Here is a 19,990-nt window from a genome sequence, read left to right as displayed (position 1 = left end):
ATAATCCCATGTCATTTTCTAGTGTCTGTTTCAACCTCGGTCCTTCTACACCAGCATTCTTCAAAGCAAAGCTTGCGGGTCAGTGGTTGTGGCCATTCATTCTCTGATTCTTATGTGAGCCAAGGATAATGAAGCCATTGTGACATCACTGATGTGATTGGTTCTTAGGCACTGGTGGAATGAGGCATTATGACATCACAATATCTGCACTGGATACCAGAGACTGTCATTCTTTAGTGTCTATTTCAACCTCAGTCCTTCTACACCAGCATTCTTCAAAGCAAAGCTTGCGGGTCAGTGGTTGTGGCCATTCATACTCTGATTCTTATGTGAGCCAAGGATAATGAAGCCATTGTGACATCACTGATGTGATTGGCTCTTAGGCACTGGTGGAATGAGGCATTATGACATCACAATATCTGCTATGGATACCAGAGACTGTCATTCTGTAGTGTCTGTCTTAACCTCAGTCCTTCTACACCAGCATTCTTCAAAGCAAAGCTTGCGGGTCAGTGGTTGTGCCCAATTATACTGATTCTGATTCTTCCCTCTCTCCTTAAAGAATGACATGAAGATGGTTTCCCGCGGGGACGGGAACGGTGATGAATTTTGTCACCGTGTCATTCTCTATTGTAAGGTAAGAAGTGGGACAAGAACCTTGGTGTGATGCGGAGGCATCAGTGAACGGAGCATAATGAAAACCAAGCTCCATGTTCTTGTCCTGGTGGTTTGGTTGGGAATGCAGGGCAATGGATGGGTGCACAGCAGTTGTATGTGGCCAAGGATATCACAATTGTGCTTTTAGAGAAACACCCTTTTAGGATTGGATTTATTTCTTTTTCGAAGACATTGTTGTGGAAGAGAAGTCACCCTCGTCAAGTGGGGGGAAGACATTACCTGTCATTTGGTGATGAAGCAGATTACCTTTCTTTTTAATTAGCCTCACCACCCTTTCCAGTCACATGCCCTGCTTGTGATGGGTGGCTAGTCACACAAACAAAAGGGCTTTTGTACGAGGGCTAGCAGACAATTGCTGTTGAAATTATCCTTTGGGGGACTCTCCATGGAAAGGAATTACAGGCTAACTCATGAACAGTTGAAAGTTATTGCTTACAGTGGCAGAAGCTGCTTAAACAATGACCCCTTTCTTGGGTGAACGTCATCGTTAAGAAACCAGAAAATGATCATGCAGATTAATATGCATTATGTGGTATTGATTCTTAACCAGAAGAATGATTTTCTTGTTTAGAGAATCTTAATCGTCTCCTCCTTCACGATGACCCTTTTGCACTTGCGCTAATGTCCACGTATGTGAGTGGTGATTAAATTCCCTCTCTAAACAGTAGTGAAGCACTTTTTATAATCCCAGTCTGTTCAGAAAGAATTATGTGTGCGTCAGGAGGAGGAAGGAAGGATGGAATGGATTGGGAGGGAGACAACACGGGAAGGAAATAATGTGATAATACTACAAACATGGACCAACCGATTTTTGGATTAGCAGACTGTGAAACTGCTCGGATAATTAACAATAAAAGTATTCTATGTTCAGTTGTTTTTCATATATGCAAGATCTACAGGTATTATTGCAAGCAAACTGCAGCATATTGGAGGGACAAGTGGACACTATAGAAAAAGCTGTGTAACAGCCATAACATGTACTATTTGTTCATTAATATACATAAAATGACAATAATGTGTGTTATATTAAGGTCACATTCATTAATATTTACTATGGGACATATGATAATGAGATACAAAGCATGCAAAATGCACACATAACATTTCATCACTATGGAGCCCAAGGCCTTCTTAGCATTTAGCGTGCTAATTCTGTTAGCGAATACTAGTAAAAGAGGCACTATGTAAATTAAATAACCTCAGCTTGCAGTTATTTTTCCAGAACATAAGCATTGGGCTGCAATAACAGGGGGGGGAGGGGGGGCGTCTTTTTTAATTTAAAGACGCCTATAATTTGTAACTTCTCTCCACTGACTGATATGAAGGAAGGAAGAGCATTCTCCCCATCTCCTTATATACTAGTCATGCTGTACTTCTATCCTATTACACATTGTATTTCTCCTCCCCTGTCTGTTTCTGTCAAATAAAACTTGAGATGATGATAATGGTGACTTCAGGAGGGATGGTTTACCTTAGATTGCCTTTTCTTTTTGACATGCTCCCAGGCCATGTGCTAGTGCGACGCGGGTATCGATATGTCTGGTGTTAACTGTTAGCTGTAGACATGCAGGAGGGAGTCTTTGCCCTGGAATCAGCATGAGATTGCATCTGATTTATCATTGAGCATCTATAAAGTCCAACCCAAGGGTGAGACTGGTTGGTGATATGATAAAACTAAATATATTCATGGTTTTAGAGGGAAAGTAAAGGCTCTGAAACTCTTGCCATCCACCTTTTCTACTTTACTCAGGTAGCAGGGCCTGGACTAGGAAAACATTCCATTCCAATAAGAGAAGGAAGAGTAAGATGGGTATTTACTTCTGTGAGTTGACCTAGATGCTCTGACTTGGCTCTCATACCTGGCTCAGCATTACCCCATGTGCAATCTGGAAACAGTTACATGAAAGGCTTCCTCTTTTTTGCTACCAAGTTGGCCTGAACAATGAACTAGCGTAGCCCAAGATGGTTCGGTCTCTGAGCTCATAGGAAACACCTCATCACCACTATGGCCTCTGATCTGTCAGATATCACATGGATCAATACTGTCACCTATTTTTTTCAATATCTATCTTAAGCCAAGCTGATTGAGTTGATGGGACACTCAGTTCTACATGCACACTGATGACGTGCAGACTTACCCACAGCCCTCAATAAACTGACTACCTATCTAAAGTTGATTCATGAATGGGCAAAAAAAATAACAAACTTTGCCTGAATCCAAGTAAAACTGATCTTCTATGCGTCCCTAACACAAGTGGGTACATACCTGACATCAAAATTAGAGAATGACACGGTGACAAAATTAATCACTGTTTCCGTTCCCGTGGATAACCGTGGGAAACAATCCTGTGTCATACTTTAGTGTCTATCTCAACCTCAGTCCTTCTACACCACCATTCTTCAATGCAAGGCTTAAGGGTCAGTGGTTGTGGCCATTTATACTCTGATTCTGCCCTCTCTCCTTAAAGAATGACATGGGGATGGTTTCCCGCAGGGGACAGGAACAGTGATGAATTTTGTCACCATGTCATTCTCTAATCAAAATCTCATTTGGGAAATATGAACTCCCCCCTCAAATCTCAAGTCAGGAACCTTGGAATACAGCTTTTTTCAACACTTACTCTGATCCCGCCAATCCAAGCAACCTTCAAGAGCTGCGTGTTTCATTTGTGACAACTACGCTGCCTCTCTCCTTGCATTGGGAAGGCAAGTTTTGTCTCAGCGGTGGATGCTATGATAACATCAAGACGATTATTGTAACACATTCTACACTGGTCTGTCTACAAAGGATCTGCACCAGCTCCAACTGCTGCAGTAAGACTAATCGAATGTTGTAAGCAAAATGACCACACACATGCACACAACACATATACACACAGCACACGCATACCACACCCATACCCACACCACACCCACATCACACCCACACCACACACACACACTGGTATTGGCATGCTTATCAACTTCTACCCTAGATACGAGTAAGATAATATTGAAGCACTTTTCTGACTTCATTTGAAACTTTCTTTTAAATTAGTCCCCCTTACTTCCTAACGCCTATATGCTGTGGCTCTGTGACTGCTTGCTGCACCCCCTTATTACTTGGGCTGGGGGTGATGTGCCTGAAGGAGGAAGGGCTCTCTGCCCTGGGTAGCAACCAACCTAGGTACGCCACTGCATTATATCATGTCAACCTGTGTTAGAACAGACTGACCTGGACTGTGTCCAGAATGATTCCAAGATCCACTTCTGGGGGAGCAGGGTGACACTTAACATAGAATCTATTGTAGGGACCACCAGGCAGGCACCTGTTTAAGGGTGTCTAAAGGTATCTACGATACCCTGTTATTTGAATATTTTTACTGCTGTAATAGTCTATTGCTTATGTATGACTTATTTTTGTTGTACACCACCTTGAGCAATTTCATCCTATCTTAAATAAAATAGCAACACCCCTACAAGGAGGAAACCCAGAGGTATAACCAGGACCCAGGAAGAACTGGAGAATGAACGCCTTGGAAATAATTCTCAGGCCGCTCATCATCTAATTGTTTGTGTAGCCCCAGAGATCACCCTTAAACAGGTGCCTGCCTGGTGACCCCTACAATAAATTCTATGTTAAGTGTCACCCTGCTCCCCCGGAAGAGGATCTTGGAGTCATTCTGGACACAGTCCAGGCCAGTCTGTTCTAAAACAAGTTGACATGATATAATGCAGTGGTGTAAATAGGCTGGTTGCTACCCAGGGCAGAGAGCTCTTCCTCCTTCAGGCACATCATCCCTAGCCCATGCAATAAGGGGTGCAGCAAGCAGTCACGGAGCCGCAGCATATAGGCAGATGGCTGTTGGCTCTCTACATCCCACCCCTTCTAACGTCAACCTCTTCTTCTAGGTCAGGGGACTGGCAGAGCTGACCGCTGTACGCCTGTATGCCGGGACTTTGGACCGGCTTGCTGCACCCCTTTGCTGCTTGCCCCGGCGGTGAACCACACCCACTGCCCTGCCTTTGGTATGTCACTGTTACACGGTATGCTATTTTATGCTGGTGCGTGCTAGTTCATGTTAGAGTGAGGTAAACAAAATCGCACATTGCTAGAGTTTACAATTATTGGAAAAAAAAAAAAAAAAATCACACAGTGTTAAGAACATAAAACCATGCCACACTGGAACAGACCGAAGGTCCATCAAGCCCAGTATTCTGTTTCTAACAGTGGCCAGGTCCCAAGTACCTAGCTAGAACCCAAGTAGTAAAACAGATTTTATGCTGATTATCCAGGAATAAGCAGTGGATTTCTCCAAACCATCTCATTAAGGGCCTATGGACTTCTCTTTTAGGAAAGTATCCAAACCTTTTTTAAACCCTGCTATGCCAACTGATTTCACCACATTTACCGGCAACAAATTCTGGAGAATTAGTTGTGATGTGCACTTGTTAGGTTCTGTGAGGGCCATGGTACTTGTTTCAGAACTTTTTTTTTATCAGTTCCAAATAGAAGACAGCTGGACTGACAGAAAGGATAAATTGAACTACTGGTGCTCTGAGTTGTAGCCCTAACCAGATTCTTTACCTTGAGAAGACCACTCATGAATGCTGCTCCTCCAGGAAAGACATTCTCGATTTTCACTACCGGCTGCACTTTTGATTCGATTCCTCCGGAGACACTAATCCCTGCAGAAAACAGCACAGTCTGGGCTAAATGAAAACAAAATACTTTCACTTTCACATTCTCATTTTTCATCCTTTCTGCCTCATCATTTTGTCATTATATTACCAGATATCCATCATCCATAATGGGTATAACTTATGGACAGATTGGATGGACTGTTTAGGTCTTTATCTGCCGTCATGTACTATGTTACTATATTGGAAAATATGAGGGATATTTTTAACAGCAGCAAGACAGAGTACGGTACTTCAACAGATTACACAGTGAGTAGTTGTATACCGGGGATGGTGTTGAGGGAATCCCAGCTATTACACACCTATCCAATAGGTGTCACCATTGTGATGGGGCTGGGGTTCTCTATCTAGAGCATCCTCAGGCCCAGTCAATCAGAAGACTGGAAAATAGGTTCTCCAATATAGTATTATGTAGTTCTTATACTGGGCCATCTCACTTTAAAATATTTTTAAGTAGAAAACTGATACGTCTGTCACAATCCAAATCACAGTTTTACTGTGCTTCAGGATATCTTCTAGGTTGACCAACTATGTCAGGGGTGGGCAACCTGCAGCCCATGGGTCATGTGACCCTCCACTGAATTTTATGCAGCCCACAAGACCATTGGAAGTATACACAGAAAACAGCCCACACAAATGTCACATTAACCACTGTTTTGTCATCAGTGGAACTGTTAAAAAAAATACAACAGGATAAGACTTGTTTGACACTATTATTGACTGTTTGGAAAACAGAAGTATATGGTAACAGACCATTCTGGTAATAGTTTTTAATTGTTCAGTCATCACATTTTGTTGGCAGTGAATTATATGGTGCGTTTGTTAATTTTCTGTGTGTAGCCTGTTAGGGATAGAACTGACTAGTGCTGCCCGATTCAGGGGGAAAAATTTCGATTCGATTCAATTCAGCCAATTGAATTGATTTTTCGATTCGATTTGATTCAATTTTCCTGCCCAATTGGGTGGGTTGTTTTTGGGGTTTTTTTTTACAAACATCCTGGTGGGTTTATTTTATAGCCTCTTCACCCCTTTTATAGCATCTCCTACCCACATTAGCGCTGTGGTGTAAACAAAATAAACGAACAAAAAAGACTTTTCCTCTCTTTGTCTGTTAAATCCTAGCTCACATTTGCGGTTTAACACCAGCTCTGGCAGGATACACATTTCAAATCTGACATATTGTAATCACAAAACAGAAAATAAAATTATTTTTTCTACCTTTTGTTATCTGGTCATTATTCAAATCATGTTGATCCCAGACTCTGGTTGTCTTCTGATCAGGGTCTCCTTCTTTCTTCTTTCTCTGTGCTAACCATCCATCTAATTATGTTTTTAGTATAGAACTGTCCTAGAGAGATAAAGATTGTGGAGCTCAATTTTCCAAATCTTGGAGGAAGGAGCAGATGAGCTAGGCTAGGGATATGACAACTAATTGAGAATCAGTGTGGGAAACCAGCATAAAGTTGAGGGTTCGCCTAGCCCTAGAACACACAGTAGTAGGCCCTGTCTTTGCACCGAGCTTCTTCCTGCCGCACACATAAATGAACTTTCTACTAAACTGTGACAAAATTAACATACCCCATCTTCTGCAACCATTTACAGGAGAGCAGCTGTTAGAAAATGATAGACATACATCTTTTGGAGAAGTCAGATAACGGCCAAGCCTAAGTCATCCCGAAAGAGGGAAGTGGTGGACACGAGACAGATCTCTCTACTTTTTTGTTTTAACATCTCCCCCTCTTCACCCCCATGTAGAAACCGGGGGGCTACACGGGCCTCAAGCCTCTGAGAAGTCTGATAGGTTGGAGCGCAGATGGGCGGGGTGGCCGATTGACTTTTGTTGACAGCAGGACTGGAGTTTCTCCATTCGGGGGAGGGGGGGGAGACGGGCCACCAGGAGATGCATTCTCTTAAAGGATGAAGGGGCGGGACAGCGTGAGTAAAGTTTGTGTCTCGCGTTCCTGGAAATCCTAGTTTTACCTTTTTTACTTCTACTGGAATGGTAGCGAGAGAAAGAGAAACTGAAGTCGGCAGTAGCTTATTAACTAACAATCGCGGAGTCTGTCTGGGTCTCGGGAACTCTTCCTGTTTCTAAGCTCATCCCCACTTTCTCACCTTGACGGTGCCCCTTCACTACCACCATGGAATACCTGACGACGTTCACTGGCAAAGGCGGCCGTGTGCTACGCGGTATGGCCAACAAACTATGGGGCGGGTTCCGCGATGTCCACTTCCAGGATCTGCTACAGGAGAGCTAGATTCCATGCTGTCTGCACTGTAGAGTGGGAGGCCAGAGGGGAATACTCTGCAGCACTTCCCAACTGACCCTCCCCCACTAAAGCAGGAGTGGCAGGCCTGCAAGAGGCAGGGCTACCATTCCTGCTTTAGGGGGTGATGGCGGAGGGTCAGTCACCAAATCAGGAAGCTGATTTTTTTAAATAAAATGAATCGATTCACCCGAAGTGAATCGATTCGAATTGGAAATCAGGCAGCACTAGTACTGACATTCAGGCAACCCTCTGTGTATAAAGGCTGGAGAATGACACGGTTGCATAATTCATCACCATTCCCGTCCCTGAGGATAACTGCGGGAAACCATCATGTGTCTCTCTCAACCTCAGTCCTTCTACACCAGCATTCTTCAATGCAAGACTTGAGGGTTAGTGGCTGTGCCCATTCATACTCTGATTCTTATGTGAGCCAACTAAAGGATGATGAACCCATTGTGACATCACTGATGATGTTGGCTCTTAGGCATTTGTGGAATGAGGCATTATGACTTCACAATATCTGCGGTGGATACCAAAGACTGTCATTCTTTAGTGTCTATCTCAACTTCAGTCCTTCTACACCAGCATTCTTCAATGCCCATTCATACTCTGATTCTTCCCACTCTCCTTAAAGAATGACATGGGGATGGTTTTCCGTGGTTATCCGCGGGGACGGGAATTGTGATGAATTTTGTCACCACGTCTTTCTCTACTGAACTGTGTAAACTCCTACAGGGTTACAGTTGCATACTGAGCACTGTCCCCTTTACGCTAAGAGGTAGTCCTCCATCTACAGTCCTGCCAGTAGAGGGTGCTGTTTCACTGTTACATCTTCAATAGTGAGAGACAGACAAATTTTGCAGAACTCCAGAGAACCTGCCTGTCCCTAGCAATTGAAAACATAATAATAAAGCACTACCGCCTACTGGTAGCAATGTAGTTGGAGGACACCTGCTCAGTATAGAGCAGGGATCTCAAAGTCCCTCCTAGAGGGCCGCAAACCAGTTGGGTTTTCAGGATTTCCCCAATGAATATGCATTGAAAGCAGTGCATGCACATAGATCTCATGCATATTCATTGGGGAAATCCAGAAAACCCGACTGGATTGCAGCCCTCAAGGAGGGACATTGAGATCCCTGGTACAGAGGGAACAGTGATACTAATGACCTTTTTATGCAACCTTGTTGTTTCCTCCACGATCATCACCATCCCAAAGTAACCACTCATCTAGGGTTACCAGATTTTCCCCCAGGAAAATCCGGACCCATGTCCACGCCCTCAGGCCCATCCAGTTCCGCCTGTGTCACACCCCATTCCCCACATCCCGCACCCAGATGGCATCCACGCATGTATGGATGTGACGCTCGTGTGACATCACTGTGTAGCGCCCGTGCATGCACGGATACCCCTTCCCAACGTGATTTTGATGGAAAGCTTTTCAGAACCCGGATGGACTCTCAGACATGTCCTTGACAAGGAGGACATTTCTGGGGAAATCTGGATGGCTGGTAACCCCACACTCAGCTCAATAAAAATATAATTCTTATAGGAAACACATTTAAAGAATACTACGATAGGGTGTCAGGTCGAAAGCGCGCCGGGACAAAGGCGCGCCCAGACAATTGAGCGCAGCGCGGAGGCGCGCGCCGCTCAAATTAATGTTTTTAGGCCCCCCCACTTTACTTAATAGACATCGTGCTGCGTTGTGGGGGTTGTGGGGGGTTATAACCCCCCACATTTTACTGAAAACTTCACTTTTTCCCTGTTTTTAGGGAAAAAGTTAAGTTTACAGTAAAATGTGGAGGGTTACAACCCCCCAAACCCCCCACAACGCCGGCGCGATGTCTATTAAGTAAAGTGGGGGGGTTCCCCAACAAAAACTCCCATTGGAGCCCCTAAAAACAGTAATTTTGAGCGGCGCGCACCTCCACGCTGCGCTCAATTGTCTGGGCGTGCCTTTGTCTTTCGCGCCGTTGTCTATGAACCCTACGATAGGGTGCTGAAAAGTTCTTAGCCCAACCAACTTCCTAAATTCTGAGTGTTATTTTGCCATTGTAGCCGAAAAGAGGGTTATCTTATTTTGTTAAGTGCCAATGTGCAGAAACAAATTTCTGCTTTGACATTGTGTCAGATCGGTTCATAGACAACAGCGCGAAAGACAAAGGCACGTGCCGACAACTGAGCGCAAGACGGAGGCGCGCGCCAAAGAAAATTACAGTTTTTAGGGGCTCCGACGGGGGTTTTTTGTTGGGGAACCCCCCCCACTTTACTTAATAGACATCGCGCCGGCGTTATGGGAGGTTTGGGGGGTTGTAACCCTCCACATTTTACTGTAAGCTTAACTTTTTCCCTAAAAATAGGGAAAAAGTTAAGTTTTCAGTAAAATGTGGGGGGTTACAACCCCCCACACCCCACACAACGTGGCGCGATATCTATTAAGTAAAGTAGGGGGTTCCCCCCCACGCCTCCCCCATCGGAGCCCTAAAAACAGTAATTTTGAGCGGTGCGCGCCTCTGCGCTGCGCTCAATTGTCTGGGCGCGCCTTTGTCCCGGCGCGCTTTTGACCTGACACCTGTCAGATCATTGATTGAATCATATCCTCGTCATTTTCTTCTTGGTTGGACTGAGAACTTTTCAGCACCTCCTCGAATGTGCTCTGGAGTGTGCATGCTTAACATCTTTAAATAATTTGCATATTAGTCCAATAAATATGTGCACCTAGGCTGTTAGTTTCTCAACAGATGCAAGCCACAGGTAGGCTAAAAGGTAAAAAATAAAGAATAGGGTTAAATGATCGCTTTATTTTTTAATTTTAGAAGCGTGCTTTACCGGGTCATGGTGCGCTCTCACCTGGAGTACTGCGTACAGCACTGGTCGCCGTACATGAAGAAGGACACGGTACTACTCGAAAGGATCTAGAGAAGAACGCCTAAGATGGTTAAGGGGCTGGAGGAGTTGCCGTACAGTGAAAGATTAGAGAAACTGGGCCTTTTCTCCCTCGAACAGAGGAGATTAAGAGGGGACATGATCGAAACATTCAAAGTACTGAAGGGAATAGACTTAGTAGATAAGGACAGGTTGTTCACCCTCTTCAAGGTAGGGAGAACGAGAGGGCACTCTTTAAAATTGAATGGGGATAGATTCTGTACGAACGTAAGGAAGTTCTTCTTCACCCAGAGAGTGGTAGAAAACTGGAAAGCTCTTCCGGAGTCTGTCATAGGGGAAAACACCCTCCAGGGATTCAAGACAAAGTTAGACAAGTTCCTGTTGAATCGGAACGTATGCAGGTAGGGCTAGTCTCAGTTAGGGTGCTGGTCTTAGACCAGAAGGCCGCCGCGTGAGCGGACTGCTGGGCATGATGGACCACTGGTCTGACCCAGCAGCTGCAATTCTTATGTTCTTATCAATGAATTGCTTGTGATTCTTGGACTCCCTTCACCCAAATTTAAGACTTACAAACATTTGCCACTGAAGTAGGGTTATCATATTTGAAGCTTCAGAAACCTGGACACATGGCCCTGCCTCTGTTCTGCCCAATCCCTGCCTTGTTTCGCCCCCTCATCCACGTCCAGTTCTGCCTCAAGCCCCGCCCCATACGGCCACAGCCCCGTCCCCCTCAAAGCCTCAACTCCTTCCCCAACAAAGTCTGGCTGTGCTTGGAGGGCCTCGAGCATGCATGGATGTGTGTGACGTCGTCTGCGCAAGCACAGAGGCCCTCCAGATGCGGCCAGAACTTGCCAGGGCTTTTCAAAACCCGGACAAACTGCGGGGTTTTGGAATGTTCATCTGGGAACCCAGACAGTCCTCTAAAAAGAGGGCATGTCCGGATAACCCTACACAGAAGGCTATTTGCTGATGTTTTTTGTGAATACACTTCTCCCTCCGTATTCGCTATGCTAAGGGAATAACAGACCCGCAAATACAGAAAAAACTGTGAATAACTTTTCGTATGTTATTCGCTGTTTTTTAATTAAAAACCATCGTGAATATGGTGAAACCGCAAATAACATGGTGGGAGACCTGGCCTGTTCCTGAAGGAGAGGCAAAACACAATGAAGAAAGTGCTGGGAATCAGCGATTTCGCTATGCAAGCTGATGTAATTTGGGGAGGGGAGGGGGGGGTGAGGAGCCATCAAGCTAAAAACTGTGAATAATTGAAACCGCGATGGCTGAAACCGCGAATACAGAGGGAGAAGTGTAGTCATATCCTATGTTAAAAAGAATTTACCGAGGGTCCCAGTCTGTCTTAGGCAAGCAAAAAAAAAAAACTGGTTCAGTAAAGGATTTTAACCCTTTAATTGGCAGATGGTGAAATGGCTGCTTTACCTAACGTTTGATGTTGAACAAGAGCAACAGTAACAGGCATTTGGAGATACAGATCTCCCATAGTAGGGGCCATGGGCGGGGCTACCACCATTCATTCCTATGGGAGGGGCGGAGAGTGGGGCAGGGCAATGGGCGGGGCTTAACCCAGAAGTGAACGCTGATTGGTCGATCCTTATCTCTGACAGCTGTCAATCATTTTGACATGAGGCGTACCCATTATACTACTTCCCATAAAAGCCACAGAAACACATGTTGCTTCTGAGCAACAATGCCAAATAAAGGGTTAAATCGGTTTCTGCTCTGAGCTTCTTGCTACCTTAATGTCTTTAGAATTTAGAACCACTGTTGTTATTCCATTCTTAATATGCAGATTAGGTACTGTTCACTGTGTGGAATGTGGTGGAGCGTATAAGACAAATACGCTTCCATCAGAACTTCATTATACAGAAAAAGAAATCAGAAACTCTTGCCCATGCTTCAGTCCTCAGTTACTTAACTATGCCGAAAGGCAGCTATGTGGCTGTATTCCAAGTTGTACATGGAAGGATAGCGGACAACTTTTTGAAATTATTGGGGATGCTAAACCCTATGGAAATGACCTCTCCCTGGACATAGTCAAAGGAATTTGTTCAAAACTGGGGGTGCTCAAGCATCTGCAGCGTTGGCTGCCATGCATGGGAGAAAAAGAACAAATGGTATAAGGAAAGTCTAAAACGGTTAGGGCTCTTCAGCTTGGAAAAGAGACGGCTGATTGAAGTCCACAAAATCCTGAGTGGAGCAGAACGGGTACAAGTGGATCGAATTTTCACTCCGTCAAAAATTACAAAGACTAGGGGGAAACTCGATGAAGTTACAGGGAAATACTTTTACAACCAATAGGAGGAGAAAATTTTTCACACAGAGAATAGTTAAGCTTTGGAACGCGTTGCCAGAGGATGTGGTAAGAGCAGATAGCGTAGCTGGTTTTAAGAAAGGTTTGGCAGGCGAGAATAACAAATTATTACTTATAATGACTTGGGTTGCCATTCAACAAATTACGGATAATTGGAAAAACTGGAGTAGATTAAATTATAATTTCTGGTGGAATTCCTTGTGTCATATTTATAAAATGGAAAGATTTATTGCAATACAGCGAGGATGTTTTAGGAAATTTCAAGATGTGTGGGAGCCATTAACAAAATATTGTACTGATTAGATGACATTATTTTTTCTCTTAAATTTACAGGTTCAATTATGAGGGGGGAGGGGGTAATTTTAATATTACATATTATACAAGGTATTTGATTATATAATAGGGAAGGGTGGGAGATAAGAGCATATCATTTGTACTATTGATGATTATTAAGTGATATATTTATTGTTAATCTGTTTTAACATATTAACACTAGAGGTCTGCACGGGAACAGGGATCGTGGGGATCTCGCGGGTCCCGCGGGACTCCCGCAGGTTCCCCCCCTTGCCCACGGGACTCCCACGGGGACGCCCCCTGGCCCACGGGACTCCCACGGGGATGCCCCCCTGACCCACGGGACTCCCACGGGGACGCCCCCTGGCCCACGGGACTCCCACGGGGATGAAAACAGCCTACCTAAATTCTGGCGATACAGGCATGCAGCTTACAAGTCCGGCGTCGCAGCAGGAAATAGCCATGCTGAGCAGTGAGCTCAGCACGTACACAGATGAAAGCCTTGCTTGCTGATTGGTCCGGCGGCATGGCGGGGCGGGCCACCAGACACGAACACGAGCAGAGAGGACGGCTGGAGGGCGGGGTGCCCGGGAGGGAGAGCACACCAGCTAAAACAGATCTGCAGGTGACATCATGCACGAACCAACCAATCATGCTGTGCCAGCACTCAACACAATCATAACCACAAAAAGGAACAGAGAAAGAAAGAGGGAGGGAACAAAGAACCCCCACCAATAGAAACACCACAATCAGAAAAGTTTTTCACCTTTTGGTATGGTTTTTGATTTTGTTGTGATTTTGTGCGTGCTTTTTGAGGGGGTTTGGCTGTCAGGGTTTGTGTGGGGGTCACTCAGGTTGTTTGTGTTGAGTTTTATTTACTCACTTTGATTGTTGATTGGTTTGATTCTTGCACACACAGGGCGCTCGATGATGGTGTGCGGGTGGAGGCTTATCGCCTTGACCCAGAAGTGAAGTGCCGGAGCTGTGCTCCTATCACTGAGGGTTCACACTGAGAGCGCCCTATAACATTATACAGTGTGACATGCTTTTTTGACATGTTACACTGTATTTGGCTTATAAGTTGTGAGACAAGTTTGGCACTGTGAGCTTCCCCCACGCAGACCTTGATGTGACTTGGTTGCCTTCCTTGTTTTTTCTGCTGCTCATGCTGGCATTGGCTTTCCTTCTGACATTACTTCCTGGCCCCGTGATCCGTAAGTGATTTCAGAGGGAGCCAGGCCTGTGCGAGCAGAAGACTAAATTAGTTGCTAGTGCTGGCAAAGATTTGAAAGAGGTACAGGGGGCGGGGAAAGGGAGAATGCGAGAATGGCGTGTGAGGAAGGAGAGGTACAGGCGCCCCCATCTAGACAGCGCCCGGGGCGGTTCATCTCCCTGCCCCCCTCCCCTCTTACTATGTTTCTGCTCTTTGCACAGAAGGCACATTCTTTCAAAACAGTGCTATTTTCAGCAAACTAAAAGCCTATTAAAGTCCTAACCATCTCTGAGTTAGTTTATCCTGCTTGCTAACTGCTTCAGAAGAAACCCCCCCAGCTATACTGTAGTTTTGGATCAAATTGTTCCCTAGAAAGAAACGTAGATTAAATTGAGTGATTAACAACAGAATGATGGAATCTACAATTTAAGTAAATAAAATTTGACATTGTTATGGTCTGTATAACGATGGTTGGTATTTGTGTTAATTTTTTTTCTCTGATTATCCCCTCCACCTTTTCACAAAACCGCGGAAATGTTTTTTAGTGCAGGCCGGCACGCTGAATGCTCTGCGCTGCTCCAGACGCTCATAGGAACTCTGAGTATCGGGAACAGCGCAGAGCATTCAGCGCCCTGGCTTGCACTAAAACCTGCTTCTGCAGTTTTGTAAAAGGGGAGTGGGGTGGTATGGTCTTTTTTTTGGGGGGGGAGGGGGGGTTTAACCATTTTGATACTCTTGAAAAGTTAAGTATCAGGGCACATGAAGTTTTTTTAAATCATTCTCAAATTAACACAGAGAGAAATGTGTGCTCATTTGATCTCAGTTTTGCTAGATAAACCTTTTCATTATCCAGGTATTTATTTTTAAGTAAACATTTCCCAGTTTTGATGATTTTACATAAACCCACCTAAGGACTGTCTCAGTTTGGAGACGGTGATCGTTGTCAGCTCATACATTTCTTCTCCTCTCTCACTGTGACAGGTCTGAGAGAGTTCATCAGATTCTGCCATCTGAGTCACTGGCAGCCGCTGGGCCTCTTGAGTAGACCACTGAACAGGAAAAGAACCCTCAAAGATCTGAGATAACGGTGTCCTCGATTTCTTGGCTTTATTCAGAATGGAATATATATCTTTAGCATGCAGCATTTTCTGAGTTGATTTTGAGGGGCCCGGTTTCCCTCGCCCGTGTGTGTCACCCCCATTTCTAGCAGTTTGCAAGGAGCCCTCTCCGTCCAGAACGGACCGGGTGGTAGCTTGCTGCGGTTTTGTGGCCTTAAAGCTCGCCGAAAGTTTGGAAGTTTTCAGTGATTCTGTTAGCAGCCAGTTAGGCCTGGTGAGTTTGGTGGCTGCAGCTTGGAAAGAAGGGCTTTGCAGAGCGTGGGCATCCACTGGCACGTCCTCAAGAGGAGTATAGTTCCTGGAATGGGTGCGTTTACTGAACTTTGAGTCAGACACTTTTAGTTTTTCCATTTCTGCCTTCAGTAGACAAGTCTCATTCCCAAAGTCATCTACTGGCTTTAGATGGAAGCCTCCTCTGGAATCTGTAATGATACCAGATACACCCTATTAATACAATCATATATCCCGCTATTAACCCTTTTGTTTACCCTTCTACCAGCACATTCATATAGTTCTCTGTTAACACATTCATATACCCACTCCATTGAGCCATTTATATACTGCTCTAACAACATAAGTCAATTTGAATAATATTCGAGCTGCATCTTTAATATATTTCTCTCTCCATTACTTAGTTTAACTCAGTCTTTAGGGTTCACAGCTTTTGCATACGCTGATGACATACAACTTATTCATCCTCTAGACCCCGAAAACTTAGATGACATTACAAATATTAACAATAAACTGGTTTCAATAAAAAATTGGCTTTTCACTAACAAATTGGTTTTAAATCTCAAAAAAACAAAAACAATGCTTTTTTCATGGAAAAGAGATGCAAAATTAACTTCTCCAATTTCTATTAACAATACTGAATTAGACTTGGTAACTTCCATAAAAATTTTAGGAGTACTGGTAGATGATAAACTTATTTATCATGACCATATCAATAACATTGTTAAAATTTGCTTTTATAAATTACGTTTAATCCGCTCACTTACAAAGTTCTTACAACCTGAATCTATTAACATATTAATCCATTCCTTAATCATCTCCAAAATAGATTACTGTAATTCTCTCCTTTAACGTGGAAAAATGCAAGGTCATGCATATAGGGAAAAAGAACCCGTTGTTCAACTACAAATTGGGGGGGGCATTGTTGGGAGACAGCAGACTTGAGAGAGACTTGGGTGTGCTGGTGGATGCATCACTGAAGCCATCTGCACAGTGCGCAGCAGCCTCAAAAAAAGCCAACAGGATGCTGGGCATCATAAAGAGGGGCATAACAACCAGGACACGGGAAGTCATCATGCCATTGTATCGAGCGATGGTGCGTCCACATCTGGAATACTGCGTTCAGTATTGGTCGCCGTACCTCAAGAAGGACATGGCGATACTTGAGAGAGTCCAAAGGAGAGCAACGAAACTGGTAAAAGGGCTGGAACACTGCCCATACGCCGAGAGGTTGGATAGGCTGGGGCTCTTCTCTCTGGAAAAGAGGAGGCTCAGGGGTGATATGATAGAGACCTTCAAAATCATGAGGGGCATAGAGAGGGTGGATAGGGACAGATTCTTCAGGCTGAAGGGGACAACAGGTACGAGGGGGCATTCGGAGAAACTGAAGGGAGATAGGTTCAAAACGAATGCAAGAAAGTTTTTCTTCACCCAAAGGGTCGTGGACACTTGGAATGCGCTACCGGAGGAAGTGATCAGGCAGAGTACGGTACAAGGATTCAAACAGAGACTGGACGGATTCCTGAAGGATAAAGGGATCATGGGATATTGAGAAAGCTAACCAGAAAATAAGTATAGAAACCCAGGTCGTGCATGTGCAAGACCGGAGGGCTAGGAAGGGAAACCAAGGCGGCATGGGGGCCCCTTCTGGTGATTTAGACAGGTCGTGACCTGTTTGGGCCGCCGCGGGAGCGGACTGCTGGGCAGGATGGACCTGTGGTCTGACCCGGCGGAGGCACTGCTTATGTTCTTATGTTCTTATGTTAAGGCTGCAATTAATACAGAATACCGCGGTGAAATTAATTTACAATGCAAAAAAATATGATCATGTCACCCCACTGTTAATTAAATCGCATTGGCTCCCGGTAAGCCACCGTATCACTTTTAAATTATTACTCTTAGTTTTTAAAATTCTTATTCTTTATTGAATCACAGCTCTTTGTTTTATTTTTAGCTATCAAGTTAATATATTAAAATCAAACGTTTATCATTCTCAACAACATGATGATTCAGTTTCCAATAACGCTGCAACTAATCATAAGATTAGATAATATATCGCAATGTCTAAAAAGTCCAACTTTTTACCGCGCCCATGGCGGAATAATTGTAAAAATCAATAGCAGCGTCAATGGACTGTGCAAAAATACAAATTGTGCAAAAAATCTTTTATATATAATGTGCTGAGTCGAGCAATATCCGCAGAGGCAGAGAGTCCGCCCCCTTGGTTGATCACTGGTTAAGGCAGGATCATTCATTACAAGATCTTAAATATACAGTGCTTATCCACATTGATCAATATGAAGGAGATATATGTAAACTTTTATTGCAGAAGGAACAGCGTTTTATTTACAATTGGAATAACTTATCTCCTGATGGTTTAAACTCAGAAATCGAGTGGTTAAATATGTAGGTGTATGTGTGGTGCCCTCGGATTTAACGCCACTTCCGCTGCTTTAATTGCAGCCGAGTGTATTAGTGCGTGCGTATGTATTTAAATCCGGAAGTTAGAGCGACTTTAGCCAGTCCCTCTTCCGGTGCCGTTCCCCGATGTAGCTTGCCTGAAAAGGTATGTTTAACAAACTTTACATAGATAACAGAGAAGTTTCGATATTTGATAGATGATTGGTGAGATTCAGTCATAATATTGAATGTGTATTTGATTGATTGCTGGAATGTTTTTAACGTTAGCTTGTTTTTACCTAGACCCCTCCTGACGAAGAAAACGAAACCTGGGTCGGGGGGCCAGGCATTGAAGTACAAAGCACTTGGCACTTTTTCTAGCACTTTAAGAGCACTTCAGCACATTATATATAAAAGATTTTTTGCACAATTTGTATTTTTGCACAGTCCATTGACGCTGCTATTGATTTTTACAATTATTCCGCCATGGGCGCGGTAAAAAGTTGGACTCTTTCTCTTTCCTGTTTAAATATTGTAATTTCCCCCAATTTATCCTCACTATTCTTGTATGTTTTTACCCATATTTAACTTTTGTATGTTTTTACTTATAAATAACATTTTTTTTTAATTTTTATATGTATGTATCATTGCATAGTCTTATTGTATAACAAAAGTTGTGTGTATGTAGTCACCAATGTTTTATTTATATATTTTAAGGTATTGTACATCGCCTAGTAATTTAAAATAGGCGATTCATTAAGAACAAATAAACTTGAACTTGAATTGAGGCGCGAATATTATTCAAATTCTCTTGCTTTTGCTATAAACTGGTGTGGGGAATGGCCCCCAACTATCTACTACCTCATTTCGAACTTTTCTCCCCCACAAGGATAACCAGAAACCACAACCTCTTTGCCTTCCCTGGAGATACCGAACCTTTCTAGACAGAACATTCAAGTTTCAAGCTGGTAGGCAGCAAACTTGGTTAGGCTACTTCATTGATGGCGTCAGGTTGACATATGGCGCTTTTCGGAAAGAATTAAAGACCACCCTGTTCAACAAATTTATTTCATAGCCAGTCTTCCTCCCCCCCTTTTTTAAAGTTACCGCTCATCATACTGAATCCACTTTTTCCCCTCTCGCGGTACTTTGTACTTCGTATTCTCTGACTGCTCAATGGCTTCTTCTCCATTTGTATTCTGCTATTCGCTGGTTTTACAACATTTCTATTGTAACATGTTAAAACTATATTGTAACCTATGTATATCTTTCTTCTTACTAATCTGCACCATGTAATCACAGGCCGCTCTGTGACCTCTTCTCCATCTGTATGTTGTAATCGCTGATTGTACAGCTATTCTTCACTGTGAACCGCCTAGAAGTCGCAAGATTATGGCAGTATAGAAAAATAAAGTTATTATTATTATTATATATTCCTATTAAAACATTTGTATTCTGGGATGCACTGGGAGTGGCCTAACATTCCAATTGGTCAGGTCCCATAGGCCACCCCTCATGGGGGTTTCCGTGTGGGTTTGGGGCGGTGGCTTCCGGCAGGAGAGACTGTGCATCCTTTACAGTTTAGGCAGCTTCTGAGACCGTACAGAATCTGGCCCAAAAGGGACGGTCTCTTGCACTCCAACTGAAGAGTTGAAATCTGCTATGACGGTACTAATTAAAATAATAGAAAAGAAATATTTAAAAATAAGCATCAGCAAGCAAAAATGTTTTAAGGTCTTTCTTTTTTTTTTTTAGATTAAGCGAGGTCTGAAGTCTCAGTTAATTAGGGAGAAGATTCCATAATTCGGTCCTTGTACAAAAAAAATAGCATTACGAGCAGTGTCTAGTACAATTTCTCTGAATGTAGGTATAATCAATTTGTTTTAAT

General features: G+C 43.7%; 1 protein-coding gene across 1 annotated transcript in view; it reads right to left on the bottom strand.

The window, feature by feature from the left end:
* PDZD7 (PDZ domain containing 7) overlaps positions 1–19,990 on the bottom strand; it is a 127,534-nt gene that overhangs the window by 15,069 nt on the left and 92,475 nt on the right. The window contains exons 15-16 of the mRNA XM_033942445.1: positions 15,261–15,893; positions 5,246–5,346 (exon numbers count right to left, since the gene is read on the bottom strand). Of these exons, the coding sequence (XP_033798336.1) occupies positions 5,246–5,346; positions 15,261–15,893 (734 nt within the window). The remainder of the gene's footprint in view (positions 1–5,245; positions 5,347–15,260; positions 15,894–19,990) is intronic.

The sequence above is a fragment of the Geotrypetes seraphini genome, chromosome 4 (assembly GCF_902459505.1).
Source record: "Geotrypetes seraphini chromosome 4, aGeoSer1.1, whole genome shotgun sequence".
Taxonomy (NCBI): Eukaryota; Metazoa; Chordata; class Amphibia; order Gymnophiona; family Dermophiidae; genus Geotrypetes; species Geotrypetes seraphini.
Note: the sequence above shows the minus strand (reverse complement) of the source record. Positions and strands in the feature narration are given on the sequence as shown.